Raw genomic sequence first — 13,344 nt, 5'->3', positions numbered from 1 at the left:
ATTCCATACTCAGGAGAATTTATATAGCATCGTGCTGCAGTAATTTTAGACAGCTATAAAGATATAATAATACCTGAAAAAAGTAATGTACAATCATATAAATTCCAACCTCATAACCTAATTCCAACCTTTAGCACCTTTGGTAATACAGGGTATAAACGTGGCAAGAGCTTACATTAAATTTGTGCTCTTAATGACTTGAAGGTGTTTAAGAGTCTGCGAGCGTGTGAGTGTGTCTACAGCTCTTTCGGTGTATAAGAGACGGTCATAAAGCGGAAGATATCAAACTACCCACATGGGATGCTGTGGGAGTTGCCAGCAATGAAGGTCAGCTAGTCGGCAGGAAGGACTATGCTATGAAAAGCTAATAAATATGCTGCTGCACTTAATGGCCGAGCATAGCAGTAAAAGTTTTCCATTTAGTTCGAAGAGAAGTCCCAAAAGTTAGTCCACCTTAAAGGTCAAAAGTGCAAGTACATCTAAATCAGGTGAAATCAAAGCGCACTTAGTAGTAGTTGCAAGACGTCGTAGTTCCCTTGCCTCATGTGTGATTTCCCTTTGCACACACTCAAAGTCAAATCCATTTACGCTTCGCTTTGTCAAGGTCAATGTCTTTCTAGATGTCTGTATGACTCAGCGTCTCTAAGATAGCTCTCTTGTCGTTCTCTCTCTCTCTCTCTCTCTCTCTCTCTCTCTGTCTCTCTCTTTCCCTCTGCACAATAGAGAAATCACTCAAGCATCCATTATTATTATTTTTTTCTTTCAATCAAGACACGTTATGGCCTCTTTTGAACTTTCAGTACGTGTCGTTGCGGCCAAGTTGAGCGTTTTATGTAAGTCGAGCCGAATAATCAGCTCTTTACAGAGCTTAGCTCAGTGCTTGCAGCGTAATGTAAAACGTATCACAAAGCTACTTAGTGGTATACATAATGCTGGCTTACTAGCCGGATGAATATTGGCAAACCATCTCACCTTTGTTAGTTTAAAGTAATTCCAAAGCAAATATATTGCACCTTAAATAGATAACTATAAACTATATTTAAACGCAAGTTTTTAAATAAATATAGAAAAATAAAAATAAAATATATTCAAGAAAAATATATTCATAATTATTTCATTAAATTATGAATTTATATAAATAAAATTTTAACCTTTTTGAATTATTATCAAATTCGGTAATCAAAAATATTTGTCGTTTTGTATTGAAATTTTTTATTTTTTATTTCAAACTGTTTTTATTTATTATTATTATTGCGATTTTTATTTATTTATTTTTTTTTTTTCAATTATAATTTTCTTAGTTTGTAATTAATTTTTATTGAATAAATTTTTATAAAATAAATAACAAATATCAAAATATCAAAATAAAATAAAATAAAAAAATAAGTAAACATAACTTTGAGTTTTAAGAAACTTTTGCAAACCATTCGTGTTCCTTTTGCGCTTTTTCTCAAGCAAAGCTTAGTTTCCGCTCATATATTTTTTCTCTTGCCAATTTAGGCTTTTGCTCTGTGCAGTTTTTGTTTACTATATCAACAGCAACAACTCTGAAAAGTTCTTATCTTTTTTGCTTCCGTGCTTATCTTTATGAGCACTCAGCCGACACTCGTTCGGCTTCGACCTCCAGACTGACATATGCGAGCATCTGCCCCGGCAAAGAATGCCCGCTGTGTGTTGTGTTTTATACATCATTAGCACTCAAATACTTCTTCTTTCTTTTTTCGAGTGCCTAAATGAAAGGGGCCAAAAGGGGGCAGCCCGAAAACAACAAATTTCATCGAGCATTAAGCGAGAAGCCAAGCGAATGCAAATCATTCGAACATGTGTGCAGCAGCTGCAGCCAGCGAATGGGTGGCCAAGGAAAGTGGGTATACAATGCCCGAGCTCCTCAATAAAACAGTTGTCGCATGGGTGAATCGAGGAGTTGTTGAATGAGATTAGACAGTGAACCTAAAATATAGAGCACACTAAAAAATAATAATTATCTTTTATATCTTACTTTAGAATTCAAATTATGTTTTGAAATTTATATCTTTGCTTTCTTCTATAAAAGATGTTTATTAAAAATTTAATACTCTATCAATAAAACTTACTCAGATCAACTGTTCGGTGGCCCCTCGCTCATCCACATGACCAACATGATTCGGGCTATGAATTCATTTATCACTTTGTCGTTGCTTTTATCGAACCGCCGGATCTCTGACAACAAGCAGAGACTTTTGTATAGCGATAGAGAAAGACAGACAGCGAGAGAGACAGCGGGATGCATGTCGATTTCAGCATGCGAGGAGGGGGAGGCAGTTAAAGAAGCATCAGATAATTCAATCAGTCCATTTGGCACACTCAACAAATGAATATGTCTCTCTCAGTTAACAGATATTGTGTGAGAACTTGACCGTGACACGGCGCCCACGATCAGGCCAAAATGACATAGGTTAAAGCTGAAAACAAAGCAAGGCAATGAAGTGCCAGGTGGAATGCATATACTCATCACTCAGGTATTATATAATATCTGCATAATCATTGCACAAATTGAACAATTGCATTTCTGTTGAAATTGACAAGTCAGAGTTCAATGAGAACATGTGAACATTGTTGACAACAACACAGGGCTAGATAGATTGTTGAATAGTATAGTAAGAGAGTCTATCAGCGGTTGTAGTGATCGTCAATCAGCAACACACAGCGCACGATTGCATAAGGACGTAGTTGATAATACTAAAAAATTCAATAGTAAAAATTCGATAATTATTTATATTTTAGATTGATGTCTTACAATTTTTTTTATAATTCTTAAATTAATTCTTATTGAGTCTCCTTTATGCAGAAATTTCTTTATAGAATTTATATTTTTTTTTCCTTGTAATCATGCAATCAGCTTTTACATTTTTTTTTTTTTTTTTTTTTTTTTTTTTTTTTTTATATATACAATTTTTTTTATACAATCTCTAAAACCCCTTTTCTGTAGCTGATATTGTATTGCTTATATAGAAATTTTTATTCACCTATTCTGCATATTCAGTTTTATTTTATCATCTGATCTTATCTTCAGCAGTTTTTTTACCCTCTATAAATATCCCTTATCTCATTTCTATTTTATTCATGTCCGTTTACTTTCTTTCTTCCGACTCAGTTTGTATCTATGTCTCAAGTTTATTTCACAATATGGTTGACGTTGCAATTAAACCCGGATCTTTTTCTCAGTTTTCATTTTAGTGGGCGTATTGCAATATATTAGCAAGCTATACATAGTTTTGAAATGCGCACCCAAATCTCACTTGATTCGCACGATTTGCTTCGACAATTTTTGTTTACAGTTCGGCTGTCATCAGCCGGCATGCGTTGATGCTTTGTTGACCGAGATGCAGATATATTTGTATGTATATATACGTATATATATTATGTGTACAATAAATATTTGTGCACTCAGTGGTATGTTTAGCAATGAGTGCGCTCACTCTTCTCTTTCTCACATCTGTTTTGCTGTTTTTTTTTGCTGCTGCGTCATTGTTAATAATAATAAACGGGTGATGATGGTGATGATGATGCGGCAAGGTAAAGGTCAACAAAGTAAATTTGTGAGCACTCGTTAATTGACTTCTGCACCAAAAGGTCTTAAGACACTGATTGGAATTGATTAGTGAAGACAGACTATCAATTTTTTAGTGCAAATGCACTTAATATATCATTTCAATTGTCAACTAAGTGCAAATTAAATCTGTTTCCATATCAGGGTATTCTGTGTGTAGTTCTCATTAAAAAACCATCAGTACATGCTGCGTGTAGAACTCTCTAATTTATCAACTGGACTTTTACTACACACGCACAGACTTTTTTTTTTGCAATCAGCAAGGGATAAGCCAAGGAACACAATAAAACAACATTGTGCACCGCCTTGAGGCAGTTCGTGTTTACCAGGCGCACCCACAAATGAGTGTGCAAGAACTCAAAGGAAACAGAGGGATGATCGACTAGAGTAAGCCTAGAAAAAGGACTCAAATGATGTAAGAGAGTCTAGCACATACAGAAATATCCATGTATTAAACGGGGAAGGAAATCTGTTTATTTGTTAATCAATCGTACTGCATATGCTCAACTATTGCTTTACAACTCTCCAGGGTATTTTCAGCATAAAGTTGCGGTCAATCAAGTTACTCAGTCATATGCTCACTTTTCTCGGAAGGTTTCCTTTTCCGTTGACCACACTAGGCATTGCTCCCTAAGCCTTTTCACTTTACGGTCTTTCTAATTCCGTAAAGGTTTATTTTGGGTGCGGTCCCATGTGCGTGGTCAACCAGCCCACACAACAAACTCTGCACAAGAGATTTTCGGGGTGATATTGCAGATATATGTATATATTTTACGACGGGGTGTGTGCACTCGAGGCTCAATCTCTTCTTTTCGTTATTTTGTTGCCTGTGGCAATAACTGGGTTAATGGGTTTCGGTTATGATTGGTCTGGCAATGTTTATCCAACTGATTGGGCTATATTCAGCTAATGGATATAATGGACGTAATTGGCTTGCAACAGATTTGTTTGTTGCCCATCGCAAATGTTGTCAGGTTAAAGCGAGGATTTCAAGTGGATTGAAGAGAGAAAAATCTGAGAGCCTGAAAGTCCCGTTTAATTGAATAATTCGAATTGAATAATATGAGTATACCATATTGAGTATTTCAGACTTTAAATAGTAGATCTAAAAGGTTATAGTATTTAATAGAAGCATAGTACAAACATAAGTAAGAATATTCGTATATGCATGGGATATTTAATTCTAAAATATATTGATAATTGGCCAAAAATAAAAAATTAAAAAAATTAATAAACATCATAGGTATTATGGTTTTTAACAAAAATTGTATTTTTTTATCTAAAAGTTCTTCAAAAAATATGTAACATTGTTTCTTCTCCTTATGAAGTTTTTATCAACAGATATTTTTTGCAAAAAAAAAGGAAATATTGCAATTTTAAACTCAAACTTGTTCACTAAAGTCGACAAACTTTAATAACAATCTTAACTTTATCCTCAGATGAGTAAAGCTCATCTATTCACATATTGTCCTGAACTAATTCCAATTGAAAATACAATTCAATTTCTTCGCCAATTTGCAACTTTTGCATGCACTTAAATAAAATCCAACATGCACTGCAAGAAAAACCCCATGTTTTCTGTACAAATCTCTATCTTTATTTATAATCTACAGCAATCAGCTGTTCTTTTTACATGCCTTTTTATTGTTCTCTGCTCAAATCAACTTTGCTTTAATTGTTTGTTGAGATTAGTTGCCAAAGCAAAAAGGCACGCAGCTCGATGAGAAAAAGAGACAACAGCAGCGTCAACAGCATTATTGTCTTGGTTCTTAGAATTGATCAGAGAGTGGTGCTATATATAAAATTAGTCTGCAGCCGAAGAAATGTCGCAAATGGCAAACTCACAAAAGATATCAACGTAGGCGGCTAGCCGATGATGTTGGCGCATGTTTGTCTTCGTCCTCTGTTTGTTATTATAATTATTTTGTTATTTATCAGTCTTCGACTAACACTCATCGCGATCGGTTGTCTGTTCTGATAAGCTCGTCTCACTCAGTTTCTATACACCTCTTCGTTCTCTCTTCCCTTTCTTGCTCGTTCTTTTGCACGCGGTCACATTCACACGAATAAGTCTGCGTACGCATAATACAGCCATGGCCCCGGGGCCACCTAACATAATGGAAAACAGATTTTCACTACTAAGTGATAGTCCAAAAGCCAAAAAGAAAAGACACAACCAAAAAATCCCGTTTGACTTCCCCGAACTCCCCGAAAATACACCACCCGCACAGAACCCCAAATATATAACTTTGTCTGCTAAGAATGAGGAGAAACCTTTATCTGAATATTCTTGCTTCGCCATAAATAGGGCAATAAAGCTCATTAGTCCTGAAGTCCTTTCCATTTCGTCATTACGTGATGGCAGTCTTCTTTTACTGGTAAAAAGCAAAGAAGTCGCTGATAGATTTATCACAACAAAACACTTACCGGGTATTTGTGAGGTTAACTGTAAACTGCACGACTCCCTCAATAATATAAAGGGCACAATCTATGCTCCGTTCCTCAACAATGTACCAGAAGAAGAAATTGTACAAGAATTAAAACTTCAAAATGTGGTCTCAGTATACAAATTTACCAAAAAATTCGATGGAAAAGTGAAACCTTCCGGTGTGGTACTAGTCACCTTCGAGTTATTTACACTTCCAAACAAACTCTCTATTGCCTGGAATAATGTTAAGGTAAGGGAGTATATTCCCAACCCTATGCGGTGTAAAAACTGCCAACTTCTCGGTCATACTGTTAAACATTGCAAAAATTCTGCTATTTGTGTTAACTGCAACCTCCCACCCCACCCTAATGATGAATGCTCCCGGACACAATGCGCAAATTGTGGTGCTGGCCATCCCGCCTCGTCGCCTACGTGCAATAAATATGTTGAACAAAGAGAAATTCTGAAAATTAAAACTCGTAATAAGTGCAGCATACGTGAAGCCAAAACATTGCTTAACCAAATCAGCCCCTCTATCACTTCTTTATCTTTCGCCAAAGTAGCCGCCTCTGCGATCTCCACGCAAGCTAAAGATAACGCACACACAAAAACCATCATAAACAAAGATAACAACTTTACAACTGTAAACGAAAAGTCAATGCAGACAAATACCAACCAAAAATCTCTTTCATCTCCCTTATCTCCCCCCTCCACTTCAACACCAAAAACTTACGTACCAAAACAAAACAAACAATACGATAGTGAAACAGCTACCGTTAACCAAAGCACACAGCATAATAATGATCTAGTTAATTCCAGATCTACATACGTACAAAACCAAACAAATGAAATAAATTCGGCAATTCTATTGCCCACACGTCTTGAATCGATTAATACAGTTTCGGACGAGTCAATGGATGACTCTTCCTCTTAACTTCTACTTCTCTTATCATAATTTTTTCTACACATAACATCTGCTTCTCTTTTATATCCCAATGTCTATTAAAATTCTAAATTGGAACATAAATGGATATATTAATAATTACCATGAACTTATTATATTAATTAAAGAAAAAAACCCAGATGTTATGTGCATACAAGAAACTCATTTAGCTAACACCGCTAAAAATATAATTTTCCCTAAACCATATATTGGTTATTTTAAAAACTCGAGTTCCATGCAAAAAGAAGGCATTTGCTTTCTAATTAAACGCCACATTCCCCATAAAAATATCGCTATTAGGAGTAACATTCTCTGTGATGCTCTCCAATTAGATCTCAACAATAAAATTACTCTAATCAATGTATACATACCACCAATTAAATATTTTCATGAAAACGACCTTTTGGGTTTACTTGTTAATATTCGCACTCCATTGCTAATTAATGGAGATTTTAATTCCTGGAGCCCTCTATGGGGATCTGCATGCCTAAACGCACGCGGCAAAAAAGTGGAAAAATTTATCTCTCAATCAAATCTCTCAGTTTTAAATAATGGATCACCAACCCACTTCTCAACCCACTCCACTTTTACTTGTGTTGATATTACCCTGGTTTCAGCTGATATTCTACACCGGTGCTCTTGGTCAATTGATAAGTTTTTACACGGCAGCGACCACTTCCCCAGCATAACCAATATTATCACACAATTTCGGCCCGAAAAAACAATTCCCACTGCAAAATACAAAACTGATGCAGCAAATTGGGACAAATTTAAGTTAAGCCTCTCTTCCAGTTTAACAGATTGCTCATATGTCAACATCCATCATGGCGTAGCCAAGCTAACCAAAGCCATTCGCAAGGCAGCAAATGAGTCTATCCCCCAAACTAAAGGTATACCCCTTAGAGTTAGCCCTGTCTGGTGGAATAAGGACACAAAAAAATTGCGCGATGAAAAACAAAAACTGTGGCAGATCTTTAAGCGCAACATGAATACCATCAACTTAATTGCTTATAAAAAAGCCAACGCATTATTCAAAAGAGAAACAAAAATCGCTAAAAGATCAGCTCTGTTTAACTTCACATCCCGGATCTCGCCAAAATCCTCTATGACCCAAATCTGGTCTGACGTAAAGCGTCTAACTGGCTCGCCCAGCGTACCACTGAAAAGCCTTAAAGTTGGCGAACTTGTATTAACATCTGCACAAGATATTTCAGAAGCGCTCGGCGTTATGTGGTCAAATCTTTCCAAAGACAATAACTTTTCGCCCGAATATATTCTTAATAAAGATATGACAATCAATAGAACTTACACCCCTACTAGTGTTAACCCTAAAGCTAAATATTTAGAGTCAAACATATCCCTATCCGAACTGAATGCATCACTTGCGCATACTAAAGGTAAAACACCCGGTTTCGACCGCATCTCATACCCTATCATAAAAAACCTCACTGATAACGCTAAACTCATGTTAATTAATATCTATAACGATATGCTACACAACGGTTCCTACCCCCACACATGGAAAATGGCAATCGTGTTACCTATTCCGAAACCAAAGAAGCCTGCGCATCATATTAATAGCTTTCGTCCAATATCTCTTCTCTCCTGCCTTGCCAAGCTTTTTGAAAAAATTCTCTCTCGCCGCCTAATGTGGCTCGTCACAAAAAATAATCTTATTTCCCACAATCAAAATGCTTTTAAACGCAAACACGGAACGATCGACTCTCTCCTGCAGATCCATCATTTCGTGTCGGATGCCCTTTCAGAAAAAAATCATGTCTCCATTTTGGGAACTGATTTCGAAAAGGCATTCGATCGCGTTGGTATACATGCTGTTCTTAATCAACTTGACCTATGGAAAGTTGGTCCAAGGGTCTTTAATATAGTAAAGGCCTTTATGGCTCAACGCTCCTTTAGAGTTCGAGTTAATAATAAGTTATCAAATACCTACTGCTTATACAACGGCATCCCACAAGGCTCCCCACTCTCGGTATCTTTATTCATAATCGCCTTTGAAAAATTAAACTCGATTGTTCGTAATCACAAAAATATAAAACTCACAGCATATGCAGATGATGCTATCATTTATACGAAGATAAAAGACACTGTTGCCGCAAATAACGCTCTTAGCCGAGTCCTTAATGATATTAAAACGTGGGGAGACTTATCGGGTGCCACCCTCTCAATAGAAAAATGCAAATTACTGCATATTTGCAGAAAGCGTAATTGTTCCATTGGACAAATATCCTTTAATAATAATAATATAGAGTTAGTTAATAGCCTAAAAATACTTGGAATTGTATTTGATAAGAACTTTAATTTTGTACAACACTGCCTAGAATTAAGATCAAACTTAGAATCTAGAATAAATATTATTAAATTTTTAAGTTCAAAATTTTCAAATATTCATATAAACACGCTAACATACATAACAAAAGCTCTTATCCTCTCCAAATTGGATTATGGTCTGCCAATCTACGGTTGTTGCTCCGACTCCACCCTCAAAAAAATTATGCCTCCATACCACACAGCCGTCCGGCGTAGCATTAATGCGTATCCAACCTCACCGATCAAATGTATCCTTGCGGAAGCTGGACTGCCCTCTATCAAAGATAGGTTGGTGGTATCTACAACAAAACTCTTAGCCAAACTCTGCACCACGCCAAATTTTCTACTACTAAAATGCTTCAAGAGCGCTATTGCAGCCAAAAAAAATTACAAAACAATGTCCACTATAAGAAGATGTGCAGCTATCCTACGCAAGTCAAATATCCTCATACCATGTCATCCCAAGAAACCACCATGCAAGCCCCCTTGGCTACTGGAAGATGTTAATATCAATCTCGTCATCCACGCCCATAAAAAGAAGAACACCAGCAGCGATACTTTCAAGCAACTTTATCGACAGGAAAGAGATAAATACCGAAACCGGACCTGGCTGTTCTCAGACGCTTCGAAATCTGGAGACTACACATCCTTTGCAGTGGTCTGTAATCAAAATGTTACCATAGCCCACGGCCTACTTCCAAATTACTACTCCATCTTCACGGCAGAGGCTTTTGCTGTTTTAAAAGCTTGTCATTTCGCTCAGAAAAACAAAGGCAAATTTATTATCTGCACAGACAGCCTGTCCACACTAACTGCAGTAAAAAATCTCAACTGCTATAACGATATTATCAGTGACATCCGCAGCTTATGCATCGCAAACAATATTGTGCTTATTTGGGTACCCAGTCACCAAGGAATCCCTGGCAATGAAAACGCGGATACAGCAGCTAATTTAGTTGCACAATATCCAACCATCATGCATATTCCATTAGCTGAGACTGACATCCGCTTACAACTTATTCGGCACGCCAACATAACTTCATGCGACTGGAATAACTTCCACCATCGCTACAAAACGTACAACGCTACTGGACTTAGCAGCAAATATCCCCCCAATACCCGAAAACAGGAGTGGTCAACTTTTGTTCGTCTGCGTATTGGACACACACAATTTTCACACGGTCACCTACTTACGGGCTCTGCGCCTCCTCTTTGCAGCTGTAACAACAACAGCAACACACGTAAAACGGTAGACCATATACTTGACCAATGCCCAACCTACCAACGGGAGAGGATAAGACTCTTCGGCAACACACCTCCTACCACACTACTTAGCGAACCTACAGCTGTAAATATTAATTTAATTGTTAAGTTTATAAATCTTTGTAATATTTTTCATCCAATTTAACTTCCAACATTCACGTCGATGGCCCTCGTAGCTAGCACGTTTAATAATTTTTAGATTTATATTTTTTTATATATTATCTAATAAATAAATAATAATAATTGTTATTTATCTTTACTGATTAGGCCCGTTCCGGAAAGGAAGCAGTTTATTGGTTTTGTGCAATAGCCGTCTATGTATTGAAGATATGTAGAAATTATTAAAATATATATATATTTCGTATATATATATATGTATAGTTATGGCTCCTAATTATGTCTCCTAGGTTATAATCTTTTATAGATTTCTAAAATGAAGCAAAGAGTCGCACATTAATCAACAGTAAGATTTGTATGCTCGTGCACAAAATATTTATTAAATATAAAAAATTATAAATTTTAGAGAAGTTTTTTTTTTTAACTTTAATATTGTATTAGCCGAGAATTATAAAAAAGAGCCTTTTGGAGGCTTGGTAAATAAGAAATAAACTATATATACGAATATTGTGCAGCTAGATCTCTGAAAATGAACAGTAAATTTATCACAGAATATGATTTTACTGATTAAGAATGGCAAACCACAATATTCACAATAATCTATTCTTAAAATTCTTTGCCGGCAAACATAAAATCACCATCAATTATGACGCTGATGATAATGCGTCATCCATTTGCAAAAGCCGACAACAAATAAAGAACTTTTTTATAATAATTTAGGAAAGCACGCGAAATACAGCCAAGTCCAAATAGAACGCATCATGAGGTAATCTTGGCACGATTCAATCTCTATCTGTCTCCCTCTTTCGCTGTGCTGTCTCTACTTATGGTATCTTGCGTGTTGGCCCTTTTAATTACTTAAGTGCGGCAGATCAATTTATGCGATGAATTTTACTCACCTTATTGCGTTTTGATTGACGACTATTCTAGCGTTACGATTAGGCGCCTCGAAAACTTCGTCTTTCTAATGACAAGCGAAATTGATGACAGTTATAATTGGATGGAATTGGCAGGGATGAATGACCTAAAGATGCTCTGTAATAGAATATGATGTGAAGTGATTATGACATGAGTTGTTTCTGTGAGATTCTGAAGTGAAATGCAAAACTCCTAGTCCTTAAGAGAACTAAACAACAGAAGAAACTGTCTATATTTGTATGTAAGTCTGTCTGTTTCTCCGTCTGTTTGCTTAATACAAGCAAGGGACGTAGAAGAACTCCAGAAGATCATTTAAGTTGCCTATATGTATGCAGCGGAATTCATTTCGTATATATATTTAAGTAAAACGACTATAGAGTGCTTAAAGCAGCAGAGAGTGCTCCCATTGGTCCCTTAAATTTCGACTATGACGAGCTCTACCTAGCGTTGGGCTCAACATTTGAGAGCAACTTAGTGCTTGAGTGGAAGTCGCCCTATATAAAGGGCAGCAGCTGCAGCATTTCTTCAGTCGCCCAGCCCTGGTGGGGGTCAGTCGTGCAGTGCAGTGAAGTGAAGTAAAGTGTGTGATCATTCAGCTAAACCTTATAAAGACTTGGAGGAAACAGATAGAGGAAATAATGAGAAGAAATACTGGGAAGGAATAATTAGAGTCAAGTGTTAGAGAATTGTACTGTACTTATAATAATGACGTTTGCAAAATTTAATTTCGATAAATGTAAAATATGTTTACTCTTCAATTTATAATTGAATAATGATTGGAGCTCAACGAAGGTTATTGAAAATATAATTTTTATTAAGGCACTCGATTGAAAAAGGTTTTATGATGTGGGAAATAATAATATATTTTTAATTTACTTGTAAATTGCCATTTGTCATGACCGTCGTAAAAGACATTTTGGATCGATTCGAAAGGAATACTTTGACAGACAATGAAAACAAAATGATTAGGTAGTTAAAGATTTTTCTGTTCGATTTTCATCCGACTTTTCTATATATCTATATAAGTTATATATCTATTGAAGTTACACACACAAAACGAAATATAGAAACTAACACTGATTTTCACACCGATTTCCCTTTGGCTATTCTTGCAGGTGGACGCATGGTATGACTTCAAGGCCGAAGCCATGCACAAATTGTAAACATGGCTGTCAAGTAGCACAACAAAACAATTGAGAGGAAACTTAAAATATTAGAAATTTATGTAAACATACAGAAAGGATACATCGCCAGAGAACAATAATAACAAAGCCAACCACAACAGTTTACGAAAAGGGGAAATTTTTTAGTTTACGGAGCAACAGGGCAGCCGCTAGAGTCAAAGTTCTACAGCTTAAGACACCTGTTTGAGGCGGTGCTTGGCGACCGCCCAAAGCCGATTTGGTTTCACATTTTTTTGGGAACTAGGTGGCAACGCCGCAACGCAACGGCTTGTAGACAAGGCAATTGATGACACTACTTGGGCCTAGCGCCCCTGGCATGGCCTTTATGATGAAAAAGAAAAAGTACAAGTTTAATGTGGAGGTCCAGCTGCAAGATCTGGTCGAGGTGGCTCTGGTCAATGAGGTGCTCTTTGCCAAGATACGGCTACTGGACGGTGGCAACTTTCAGGAATACAGCAGTCGGTGAGTTGTCGATAAAAATGCATAGATCTATCGTTATCGTTATCGATTTTATATCGACATTAATGATTCTATATGTATTAAAGCTAGCCAATGTTTGCTAGAAATTTTAATT

At 36.5% G+C, this 13,344-nt stretch overlaps 1 protein-coding gene and 1 long non-coding RNA gene across 13 annotated transcripts in view; one reads left to right on the top strand and one right to left on the bottom strand.

The window, feature by feature from the left end:
• Positions 1 to 13,344, top strand: part of LOC115563988 (uncharacterized) — a 59,121-nt gene that overhangs the window by 36,259 nt on the left and 9,518 nt on the right. For all 12 annotated transcript variants that reach the window (XM_089258708.1, XM_089258706.1, XM_089258707.1 and 9 more), the window contains one exon: positions 12,702 to 13,232. In XM_089258708.1, coding sequence (XP_089114834.1) covers positions 13,057 to 13,232 — 176 coding nt within the window. In that variant the 5' untranslated portion in view covers positions 12,702 to 13,056. The remainder of the gene's footprint in view (positions 1 to 12,701; positions 13,233 to 13,344) is intronic.
• On the bottom strand, positions 1,479 to 12,806 carry LOC149091707 (uncharacterized). Its single transcript, XR_016196616.1, has 3 exons — positions 12,676 to 12,806; positions 11,568 to 11,703; positions 1,479 to 1,950 (listed from the first exon to the last, which is right to left on the bottom strand). It is a non-coding gene; the product is annotated as an uncharacterized LOC149091707 (long non-coding RNA).

This window comes from Drosophila navojoa, chromosome 3, assembly GCF_054131105.1.
Source record: "Drosophila navojoa isolate 15081-1374.11 chromosome 3, UAZ_NAV_1.0, whole genome shotgun sequence".
In the NCBI taxonomy this organism is placed as follows: Eukaryota; Metazoa; Arthropoda; class Insecta; order Diptera; family Drosophilidae; genus Drosophila; species Drosophila navojoa.
The sequence above is the reverse complement of the archived record's forward strand: the minus strand, read 5'-3'. Positions and strand labels throughout refer to the sequence as shown.